Below are 12,525 nucleotides of genomic sequence, written 5' to 3' on the forward strand. Positions count from 1 at the left end.
TAATGATCTGGCTTTTGCTGGAATTCTAGTAAAGCAGCATTCACTACCCCACATTCTCCTAACTTTAAGTCTTATTATACAAAATGTCTTCCTAAATGGTAGATTTTATTTCTATGAATAAAAGTATGGAAAGAAAAAAGCAACACTTACTAAATTTACATTAATGACATAATTTTAAGAAAGTGTTTATTTTTAATTGGAATTATAACTCATTTTAAGGGCAACTGGCAAGATGCTCCTCAGAATCTCCCCAAAGCAATGATCACCAAGTCCAAGCATTAACATCACATTTTAGGATAGCCATTACTTTAGTTACTTTAGTTTCAGTATGAAAAGACCCCTAAAACAATTTAAAAAAAAAAAAAAAAAACCATACTAGTTTCCTTTCCTTTAGTGATGGTTTAGGTAAAACTAAAAGGAAATGTGTGTATGTGTGTGTGTTGTGTACACACACACATATATATGTATGTGTGTATGTAAGTGGGAAGCAACAGAAGAGATCAGAGGGATGTGATTGAGAACGACTATGCATATTGTTGCTGGTTTTGAAGTTGGAGGAAAGGGCCCAGAAGCCAAGAAATGTAGGTCGCCTCTAGAAGTGGAAAAAGACAAGGAAACAGATCTTAGAGTTTACAGAAAAAAAAATGCAGGGCCGGGCGCAGTAGCTTATGCCTGTAATCCCAGCACTTTGGGAGGCCAAGGAAGGTGGATGATTTGAGGTCAGGAGTTAGAGACCAGCTTGGCAAACATGGTGAAACCCCATCTCTACTAAAAAATACAAAAATTAGCCTGGTGTGGTGGCAGGCGCCTGTAATCCCAACTACTCAGGAGGCTGAGGTAGGAGAATCACTGGAACCTGGGAGGTAGATGTAGCAGTGAGCCAAGATCTTGCCTCTGTACTCTAGCATGGGCAACAGAGTGAGATTCCATCTCAAAAATAAATAAATAATAATTTAAAAAAAGATGCAGCTCTACCAATACCTTGATTTTAGCCAATTAAGGCAAGTGTTAGGCTTCTGACATCCAGTGCATGCTTCAGGCTTATCTCATACACCCTTTGTTCAAAAGTTTGCACCACCTCAGCCAGCTAGAAATAACCATCCCTCTTTACAACTCTCCTGACATATTATAGCTCACACATGGCCCTTATTTGTCACCTGTGTTCACTGCTGGATTGTTTAAAGTGGAAATTTTTAAAAGAGCAGTTATTTTCCAATTAATACACAGAAAGTTAAATGATTATCTTATGATTATTAAAGGACTTTATTTTTTAGACTAGTTTTAGAATCACAGTAAAATTGAGGAGAAAGCACAGAGATTTCTCATATCCTGCCTGCTCCAACACATGCATAGCCTCTCCCATTACCAACATTTCCCATCAGGGTGGTACATTGGTTACAACTGACAACCCATATTGACGTATCTTTATCATTCATGATCCATAGTTTACATCAGGTTTCACTTTTGTTTTGGAACTTTCAATAGGTTTGCACGACCATATAATGATATATAATCCACCATTACACTATCATAAAAAGTAGTCTTGCTGCCCTAAAAACCCTCTGTGCTCTGCCCTCCTTTCCCTCTAATCTCTGGAAACCTCTAGTCTTTTCACTACTTCCATAGTTTTGTCTGTTTGAGATCACATAGTTGTAACCATACATTATGTAACCATTTCAGAGTAGTTTCTCTACTCAGCAATATGAACTGAAGTTTCCTCTAGGTGTTTGTTTGATAGGTTATTTCTTTTTAGCATTGAACAATAATTTATTGTCTAGATATACCACAGTTTTGTCTACTGAGGGACATCTTGATTGCTTCCAGGTTTTGGCAATTATAATTAAAAGTTCTATAGATATCTGTGTGCAGTTTTTTTGTGTAGATACAGATTTCAACTCCTTTGGATCAACACCAAAGTGCAATTACGTGATCATATGGCAAAAATATGTATATTTTATTTAAAAATGTCAGACTGGCCTCAAAAGTGTCAGTATCATTTTGCATTTTCTCCAACAATGAATGAGAGTTTCTGTTGCTCCACTTCCTTATCCACATTTAATGTTTAGTGTTCTGGATGTTGGCCATTCTCCTAGGTATATAGTAGTAGCTCATTGTTGTTTAAATTTGCATTAAATTTGCATTTCCTTGATGACATAAGATGTGAAGCATCTTCTTATATGCTTATTTACCACCTCTACATTTTCTTTGGAGAAGTATCTGTTAAGGTCTTTGGCCCATTTTTTTTTAACTGTTTTTTCCTTTAAATTGTTCAGTTTTAAGAGTTCTTTGTAAAATTGAGCAGAAAGCACAGAGATTTCCCATATTTATTATTTGGATGTCTTTTGTGAATATTTTCTCTCAGTCTGTGTCCTCTGACTCTCATTTTATCATCTTGACAGTGTATTTCTCACTTACTCAGAGAAGAATTTGTTTTTGGTTTTTTTTGTTCAGAAGTGGGTCTTGCTCTGTTGCCCAAACAGGAGTGCAGTGGCACCTTCTTAGGTCGCTGTAGTCTTGAACTCCTGGGCTCAAGTGATCCTCCTGCCTTAGCCTCCTATTGATGTAATTTCATGATTATTTATCTTATATAGCTTATTAATATAATGAATTATATAATCAATATTTGAATACTGAATAGGCAAGACAGTTGAATACTGAATAGCCAAGACAAATTGATAGTTGAATGTTGAACCAGTCTTGCAAACCTGAGATACATGCCTGGATAACTGTTCTATTCAGAAAGTTTTAATTTTAATGAAGACCTGCTTATCAATGATTTATTTAATGAATTGTGCTGTTGCTGTTGCATCTAAAAAGTCATAAACAAATCCTAGGTTGTTTTCTCCTGTGTTACATCATAGATTACAGTTTTACATTTTACATTTTTTATAGTTTTACATTTTACATTTGTCGTTTTGAGTTAATTTTTGTGAAGTGTAATTTCACTATTTTCATATGGATCTCTAGCTATTCCAGCACCATTTATTGAAAATATTAACTCTTTCTCTATTGTATTGCCTTAGTTCTTTATTAAAGATCAGTTGACTATATTTAAGTGGGTCTATTTCTGGGCTATTTGTTCTTTCCACTGATATATTTGTATATTATTTTACCAAAATTACACTGTCTTGATTACTGCAGCTTTATAATAAGTCTTGAGGTCAGGTAGTATCAATATATCATTTTGTTCTTTTCCTTGAGTATTGTCTTGGCTATTCAGTATCTTTTACCTCTTCGTATAAACTTTAGAATTAGTTTGTAAATATCCACAACATAATTAATGAAGATTTTGATTGGGAGTGCATTGAATCTGTATATCAAGCTGGGATGAACTGACATCTTGACAATATTGAGTCTTTCTATACTGTACATGAACATGGAATATCACTTCATTTTTATAGTTCTTCTCTGATCTATTTAATCAGAATTTTATAGTGTTCTGCATGCAGCTTTTGTATATATTTTATTAAATTTTTACCTCATGTTTCATATTCAGGGTTACCAATGTAAATAGTAATGCATTTTTAATTTCAAATTCCACTTGTTCATTGATAATATATAGGAAAACTTTTCATTTTGTTATATTCATCTTGTATCCTGCAATCTTACTATAATAGCTTATTAGTTCCAGGGTATTTTTGTCTATTATTTGAGACTTTCTACATACACATATGTAAAAAAAAAAAAAAAGACAGTTTTGTTTCTTCCCTTCAGCTTGTATACATTTCATTCCCTTTTCTTTTTTTTTTTTTTTAATTACATTAGCTAGGATTTCTGGTACTAGTATACATTTCAACCTGTATATATTTCCTTTCAAGCTGTATACATTTCATTCCCTTTTCATTTTTTTTTAAATCACATTAACTAGGATTTCCGATACCATGTTGAAAATCAGTCATGGGAGGTGACATCCTTTCCTTGTTCCAGACCTTGGCAGGAAATCTTTGGGTTCTTTGATGTTAAGTAAGATAAGTGTAGGATTTTGGCAGATTTTTTTAAATCAGATTGATAAAGTTCTCTATTCCTGGTTTAATGAGAGTTTTAGTCACGAATGTGTGTTTGGTTTTCTCAAATGCATTTCTGCATTTTCTGATGTGATCGTGTGATTTTTTTTTTCATTTTTAGCCTGTTAATATAACGAATTATGTAATTCATTTTTGAATGTTGAACCAGTCTTGTAAACCTGAGATACCTTCCACTTTGTTGTTGCATATAATTTTTTATATAATTTTGGCTTCAATTAGCTATTTTTGAGAATCTTTGCATCTGTATTTGTGAGATTTATTGCTCTGTAGTTTTCTTGTTATATGTTTGTCTGCTTTGTGTGTTAGGATAATGCTGACCTCATGGGATGAGACAGGAACTATTCCTGCTGCTTCTATCCTATGAAGGAGATTATAATGAATTGGCATAAATTCTTATGTGAGTGTTTGATAGAACTCATCCATGAGCCCATCTTGGTTTGGTGATTTCCATTTTAGAAGGTTACGAATTATTGATTCATTTATTTAGCAGATATAGGCCTATTCAGATGGTCTATTTCTTCTTGTGTGAATTTAGGTGGATCGTATCTATCAAGGAATTGGTCCATTTCGTTGAGGTTAATAAAATTGGGGCCATAGTGCTGTTCATGATATTCCTTTTTTTTATCCTTTTAAGGTCAATAGGATCTGCAGTAATGTTCCATCTTTCAATTCTGATATTTATAAATCGTGTTTTTCTTTCTATCTCCATTAGCCTGGCAAGGGGCTCATCAATTTTACTATTTTTTTTCCAGTGGAATATCTTTTGTTTCTGTTGATTTTCTCTGTTCATGTTCTGTTTTAAATTTCATTGATATGTGCTCTACTTTTCATTATTTCTTTCCTTCTGCTTACTTTGAATTTAATTTACTCTTCTTTTTCTACTTTAAGGTAAAAGATTAAGCCATAGATTTCAGATATTCCTTCATTTTAAATATATGCATTAATGCTACAAATGTTTCTCTAACCCTGCTTTTGTGGCATCCCATAACTTTTGATACTGTAATTTTATTTTCTCTTATTTCAAATATGTTTACATTTCTCTTGAGATTTCACCTTTACTCATATGTTTCTTAGAAGTGTATTGTTTCATCTTCACATATATTAAGATTTTCCAGTTATCTTTCTGTTATTGAACTCTAATTTAATTCCACTGTGGTCTGAGGAAATACACTGCATGATTTCCATTCTTTTAAATTTTGTAAGATATGTTTTATATCTCAGAATGTGGTCTATCTCAATGAATAATCCATGTGAGCTTGGGAAGACTTTGTAGTCTGTTGCTGTTTGATGGAGTAGTCTACAAGTGTTCATTATATGCTGTTGATTGATAGTGTCATTGAGTTAAACTATGTCCTTACTGATTTTTGCCTGCTAGATCTGCCCATTTCTGATAGAGGCATTTTGAAGTCTCCTAACACAATTACGGATTCATTTACATTAATTCTCCACTTATTGTCAATAGGTTCTTAGAAACTGACATTAAGCAAAACAACATACTGTATGCCATAGGAACTTAACTCTTGTTTACACCAATTATCTGTGGTAAAATTGGTTTCATTATACAATATGAAATTTCACTTAAATTTACTAGTTTCCAGGAACCTGTTGACCATGTTGAGGACTTCATTTCTTTTTGAAGTTCTATTATTTTTTCCTAACATATTTTGACACTCCATTCTTAAAAGCTTACGTATTAAGAATTGTTATGTTTTTCAAGGGACAATAAGAGAACTGATCCCTTTGTTATTACATAAGGCATTTTTTTAATCCTTGATCAATTTTCTTGCTTTGAAGACTGCTCTGTTTTAAATATAGTAACTCCCCTTTCTTTTGATTAATATTAGCATTAATTCCTCAGTCTAATTATTTTTAAATCAGCAATGAACAAGTGGAATTTGAAATTAAAAACATTTTTAAAAATATTTTATTAAATCTTTTATTAAATTTTTACCTCATGTTTCATATTCAGGGGTGCCAATGTTTTAATCCATCAACAACCTTATTATTAATATTTTTTGAGACAGGGTCTCACTCTGCCACCCAGGCTGGAGAGCAGTGGCTTGAACATGGCTCACTGTAGGCTCAACCTGCTGGGCTCAAGGGATCCTCCTGCCTCAGCCTCCCACGTAGCTGGGATCACAGGTGTACACCACCATGCCTAGCTAATACTTGAATTTTTGTAGAGATGGGGTCTGACTTTGTTGCCCAGTTTGGTCTCGAATTCCTGGACTCATACATTCTTCCTTTCTTGGCCTCCCAAAGTGCTGGGATGGCAGACATCAGCCCCATGCCCAGCTAATTTTGATCTTTTTAATTGATGCATTTCGATCATTGACATTAAAAGTGATTACTAGTGTAATTGAATTAATATTACCATATTTGTTACTATTTTCTATTTGCTGCCCTTGTTCTTTGATCCTATGTTTGTCTTCTACTTTTTGTCTTCCTGTTATGTTTTAATTGAGTATTTTATATAATTTCATTTTATCTTACTTATTAGTTTATTAGTTGTACCATTTTAATTAAAACATTTAGTGGTTTTCCTAGAGTTTGCAATAGACATTTAGAACAAATCCAAGTTTACATTTTTTTTTTTTTTTGAGACGGAGTCTCACGCTGTTGCCCAGGCTGGAGTGCAGTGGCGCGATCTCGGCTCACTGCAAGCTCCGCCTCCTGGGTTCACGCCATTCTCCTGCCTCAGCCTCCTGAGCGCTAGGACTACAGGCGCTCGCCACCGCGCCCGGCTAATTTTTTTGTATTTTTAGTAGAGACGGGGTTTCACTGTGGTCTCGATCTCCTGACCTTGTGATCCGCCCGCCTCGGCCTCCCAAAGTGCTGGGATTACAGGCTTGAGCCACCGCGCCCGGCCCCAAGTTTACATTTAAATAACACTTTATAACTTCACAGACAGTAAGAGTACCTAATAATACCAGAATAACCCTCATTCTTCCTTCCTATCCATTGTGTCATTGCTGTCATTTACTCCACTTATGTGTAATCATACATAAACATATGAATAAGCATGTAAATTAAATACTATTAAACACATTGTGCCATTATTGTTTGGAACAAACTGTTTTCTATTAAATCAATTTAGAATAAAACTGTTTTTATTTGACCTTAACTGATTTCTTCTCTGATGTTCTCCCTTCTTTGTATCCAAGTTTCTGACCTATATCGTTTTCCTTCTCTCTAACAAACTTCTTTCAACATTTCTTGAAAGACAGGTGTACTGGCAAAACAGTCCCTCAGTTTTTTATTGTGCGACAATGTCTTTATTTCAACTTAACTTTTGAGAGATAATTGCACAGGGTACAGAATTTTAAGTTGGAGGTGTTTTTCTCTTAACACTTTAAATATTTCAGTCCACTCTCTTCTGGAGTGCATGGTTTCTGAAGAGAAGTCTCTTGTAATCTTTTACTCCTCTATACATAAGGTTTTTTTTTTTTTTTTTTTTTTTTTTTTTTCTGGCTTCTTACAGGATGTTTTCTTCATCTTTGATTTTCTGCAGTCTGAAAATAACAAATCTATGCATAGTTTTTCTGGCAATTTTCCTTCTTGGTGTTTTCCGAGCTTCCTGGGTCTGTACTTTAGTGTCTGACATTCGTTCAAGAAAAACTTTCAGTGCTTATTAGTTCAAATATTTCTTTTGTTCTTTTCTTTCTCCCCTTCAAGTATTTCCATTACACACGCATAGTTATCACAAAGTTCTTGGCTATCCTGTTTTTTTTTTTTTTCCTCCAGTCTTACTTTGCTTTTCATTTTGGAGGTTTGTATTGGGATATACTTAAAGATAGTTTCCTCAGCTGTGCTCTATCTAATAATAAAAAAATTAAGGTGTTTGTCATATCTGTTACAGTATTTTTTAATCTTTAGTGATTCTTTTTGGTTCTTCGAATTTTTATCTCCTTTCTACATTGCTCACCTGTTCTTGCATGCTGTCTACATTATTCATTAGAGCCCTTAGCAAATTAATAGCAGTTGTTTTAAATTTCCATTTTGATAATTCCAACATCCCTTATATATCTGGATCTGGCTTTCAATCTTATTCTTTTCAGACTGTGTTTATTGCCTTTTAGTATGAGATTTGCAATTTTTTCTTGACAGCCAGACAAAATGTACTGGGTAAAAGGAATGGCTGTATATAAGCGTTTATTAATGTGGTGTAAGATGCTGGAGAAAAAGTAGCATTCTACAGTTCTATGATAAGGTCTCAATCTGAGACTGTAACTCTGGATTGTGAACTTCAAACTTGCTTTTCAGTTTCTCTCTCCCGCCCTTAGGTAGAATGAGATGGTTTGAGGGGGTTGGAGCTGTATATGTTTCTCCCTCCCAGAGGAAGGCTAGAGACAGCCGGAGTTTAGTTTCTGTAGCTTCATATTAAAAAAAAAATAACAATAGGAAAGAATTTTATGTCCCAATGAAAAGAATAAACAGAATTGCTTTCTTAATATTTGTGTCTATAACTTCTGTTTGTTTGTTTGTTTTTTCTTTTAAGGTCTGCATACTGGGGAGAAAAAAAATGTAAGCTATTTTTCACAATTTAATAATCTATTTTCCTTATTCTCTTTTCACAGAAGAGCCTTCTTTGGCTTGAAGGTAGCCCTAGTGTTCCCGGTACTTGTTTTACTTACTGTATTTATTTTTATTGTAAAGAAAAAATTCCGTGGAAAGGATACCAAAGTATCAGAAAATGAAAGACAAGTAATGGATGAAGCAAACTTAGAATTCTTAAACAACATTGAACAGTTTGCACCATCTACTGAAGAATAGTAAAGCGTGTAATTAAGGGGAGAAAAAACAAGCTATTTTGCTGCTGTTTCCAACTAATGCATTGATTCAGTAAGATGTTCCTTTTGTGGTGGTCTGAGTCTTTTCACTGAGAATTCCTACATTCTTCACTTATGATGCAACAATGAATAAGCCTACGAATTTATAATGAAACAAACTATAAAAAATGGTACCCATGGTTAGGACATAGCTATGCATTTGTAGTTTAGAATACATGATTCATAAAAATTTAAAGTGAGAGGAATAGTTAATATGTAATAGAAGAAAAAGTACTTGCTCAGGTAGTTGTAACTCTTAATAAAACCAATCACTAGAATACAGTGGAAGTAAAAAGGCAGAGATAGATTAATAGCCTAAATAAGGAGAAACGCCTGATGCCTTTTTTAAAACAAAATAAAACCGTTTAGACATTTTACTTAGGCCTAAAATCTAGCCAGGTTTTATGCTACAATGGTATCTATTTTTCATGTTAAATTGTACATTACTCAGAAATTATAAATCTTATTAATTTATAATTTGAAATTGTGTTTGCTAGCCACCTTGATGTATTTTCTTCCAACGTCCCATTAAGATACTACTGAAAAAAATAGAAATATTCAAATATTTGCAAGGTATAATTGTCAGGCAACATATTACAGCATGTGTTAAGTTTCTACTAGGCCTATGGAAATGGTTTAAGAAAAGCTGACTTTGACTTGAATAACAAAACACATTGATAAGATGTGTCTTCGTTGCATCTGTCTGTTCTCTGAGAGAAATAAAATCTGTGTCACTCTCTTGCATACATGTTTGTTGGTTCATCATGCACAAAAAGATATCTTCCACATCTCTACAAGCCAGGCAAGACAGAGGGAAAATAAGATCAAACATTTAAATATTGCATTTTCTAGTAGCAACAACTCTACTGTAATGAATGCTAGAGGTTGTAGTTTCTTATTAATTGTTTTAAAGATTTTTTTTTGGTATCAGAGTCAAGTGTAAAAATATATTTTCTTTTTTTTTTATTATACTTTAAGTTCTAGGGTACATGTGCACAACGTGCAGGTTTGTTACATATGTATACATGTGCCATGTTGGTGTGCTGCACCCGTCAACTCGTCAGCACCCATCAACTCGTCATTTACATCAGTTATAACTCCCAATGCCATCCTTCCCCCCTCCCCCCTCCCCATAATAAGCCCCAGTGTGTGATGTTCCCCTTCCCATGTCCAAGTGATCTCATTGTTCAGTTCCCACCTATGAGTGAGAACATGCGGTGTTTGGTTTTCTGTTCTTGTGAAAGTTTGCTGAGAATGATGGTTTCCAGCTGCACCCATGTCCCTACAAAGGACATGAACTCATCCTTTTTTATGGCTGCATAGTTTTCCATGGTGTATATGTGCCACATTTTCTTAATCCAGTCTGTCCCTGATGGACATTTGGGTTGATTCCAAGTCTTTGCTATTGTGAATAGTGCCGCAGTAAACATACGTGTGCATGTGTCTTTATAGCAGCATGATTTATAATCCTTTGGGTATATACCCAGTAATGTGATGGCTGGGTCATATGGTATTTCTAGTTCTAGATCCTTGAGGAATTGCCATACTGTTTTCCACAATGGTTGAACCAGTTTACAATCCCACCAACAGTGTAAAAGTGTTCCTATTTCTCCACATCCTCTCCAAATGCTCGTCATCACTGGCCATCAGAGAAATGCAAATCAAAACCACAGTGAGATACCATCTCACAACAGTTAGAATGACAATCATTAAAAAGTCAGGAAACAACAGGTGCTGGAGAGGATTTGGAAAAATATATTTTCAACAAATGTAATTATAGACCTACTTTAGAGATTCTGAATTCAAGCATTTGTGATATAGCTTGGACATCTTTAAAAAATTCCACTTGATGCTAGTATTCCGTGATAGACAGAAAGCCATGTGATAAGACAAGGTATACCTGAGTGTAGCAAAGTCACACAAAATAAATATTACTAGAATCTGGGAAATGGCCTGGAAGTTATATGTATACATACACAAATACATATATATGTAATTTCCTATATATACAAACACATAAATGTAACTTCATATATATACACACAGATATATACACACACACATATATATGTAACTTCCAGTGTGTATATATATACACCCACACATATACATACATACATATATAAAATAGTATTACTATACATAATTAATATATGTATTAATGTTTCCCCAGTCTGTAAACTAGAGAAAAGAAACATTAATCACACAAACAGAAACTTGAGGAAAACCACACATTTGCTAGGTTTGTAGGTGTCATATAACAAATTTGATGGGATCATACACACGCACTCACATAAACACACATACACATATAATCATACATATTTATGGAATACAATGTGATGTTTCAGTACATGTATACATTGTGTAATGATCAGATCATGGTTATTAGCATATTGATCACCTTACACATTTATTATTTCTTTATTGTGAGTACATTCAAAATCCTCTCTTCTAGCTTTTTGAAAGATACATTATTGTTAGCCATAGTCACTCTACCACACAGTAATTACCAGCAACTTATTCCTCCTACCTAACTTTAACATTTTACCCATTAACAAACCTCTCCCTATCTTCCACTTCCCCTGTTTGTCCCATCTTTGGTAACTGCTATTCCACTCTCAATGCCTTTGAGATCAATTTGTTTAGATTCTTCACGTGAATGATGTCATGCAGTATTTTTCTTTCTATACCTAGCTTATTTCCCTTGACATAATGTTCTCCAGGCTCAACTATTTTGTTGTAAATGACAGGAGTTCATCTTTTTTTGTGGCTGAATGGAGTTCATTACGTATATATACATCACATTTTCTTTATCCTTTTCTCTGTCGATGGCATTTAGGTTGATTCCATGCCTTGGATAATATGAATAGCGCAATAAACATGGAAGTGCAGAATGACTCTTCAACATACTTATTTCATTTCCTTTGGCCCTATACCCAGTAGTGGGATTGCTGGATCATATCACAGATCTATTTTTACATTTTTGAGGAACTGCCATACTGTTTTTCATAACCCCTGTACTAATTTACATTACCAACAGTATATAAAACTTTCCCGTTCTCCACAGTATTGCCAGCATTTTTTTTTTTTTTTTTGCCTTTTTGATGATATCCATTCTATCTGAGTTGAGATGATATCTCATTTTGGCTTCTATTTGCATTTCCCTGATTGTTAGTGATATTGAGCATTTTTTTCATGTAACTATTGGCCATTTCTATATCTTCCTTGGAGAAATGTCTATTCAGGTATTTTGACCATTTTTAAATTAGGTTTTTCCTATTGAATTGTTTGAGTTCCTTATAAATTCTTGATATTAATCTCTTGTCAAATGTAAAATTTGCAAATATTTTCTCCCATTCTGTAGGTTTTCTCCTTAGTCTCTTGATTGATTCCTTTGTCATGCAGAAATGTTTTAATTTGATGTAATCACTCTATTTTTGTTTTTGTTGCCTGTATTTTTGAGATCTCACCTAATAAATCCTTGCCCAGACTGAAGTTATGTAGCATTTCTTCTTGTCTTATTCTAGTACTTTAATAGTTTCAGATCTCACATTTAACACTTTAGTCTATTTTGTATGGAATTTTGTATGTGGTGAGAAATAGAGGTCTAGCTTTATTCTATTGTATGTGGATATTCAGTTTTCCTAACATCATTTATTGAAGAGACT

The 12,525-nt window shown here is 33.9% G+C and overlaps 1 protein-coding gene across 2 annotated transcripts in view; it reads left to right on the forward strand.

Moving 5' to 3' along the window:
- Window positions 1-12,525, forward strand: part of LOC126930507 (solute carrier organic anion transporter family member 1B3) — a 409,969-nt gene that overhangs the window by 252,267 nt on the left and 145,177 nt on the right. Inside the window, exon 15 of one of the 2 annotated variants that reach the window (XM_050747602.1) lies at window positions 8,603-9,571. The exons of the other annotated variant lie outside the window; for it this stretch is intronic. Coding sequence (XP_050603559.1) covers window positions 8,603-8,798 — 196 coding nt within the window. The 3' untranslated portion in view covers window positions 8,799-9,571. Of the gene's footprint in view, window positions 1-8,602; window positions 9,572-12,525 lie in introns of those variants that run through there. 2 annotated transcript variants of the gene reach the window in all.

The sequence above is a fragment of the Macaca thibetana genome, chromosome 11 (assembly GCF_024542745.1).
Source record: "Macaca thibetana thibetana isolate TM-01 chromosome 11, ASM2454274v1, whole genome shotgun sequence".
In the NCBI taxonomy this organism is placed as follows: Eukaryota; Metazoa; Chordata; class Mammalia; order Primates; family Cercopithecidae; genus Macaca; species Macaca thibetana.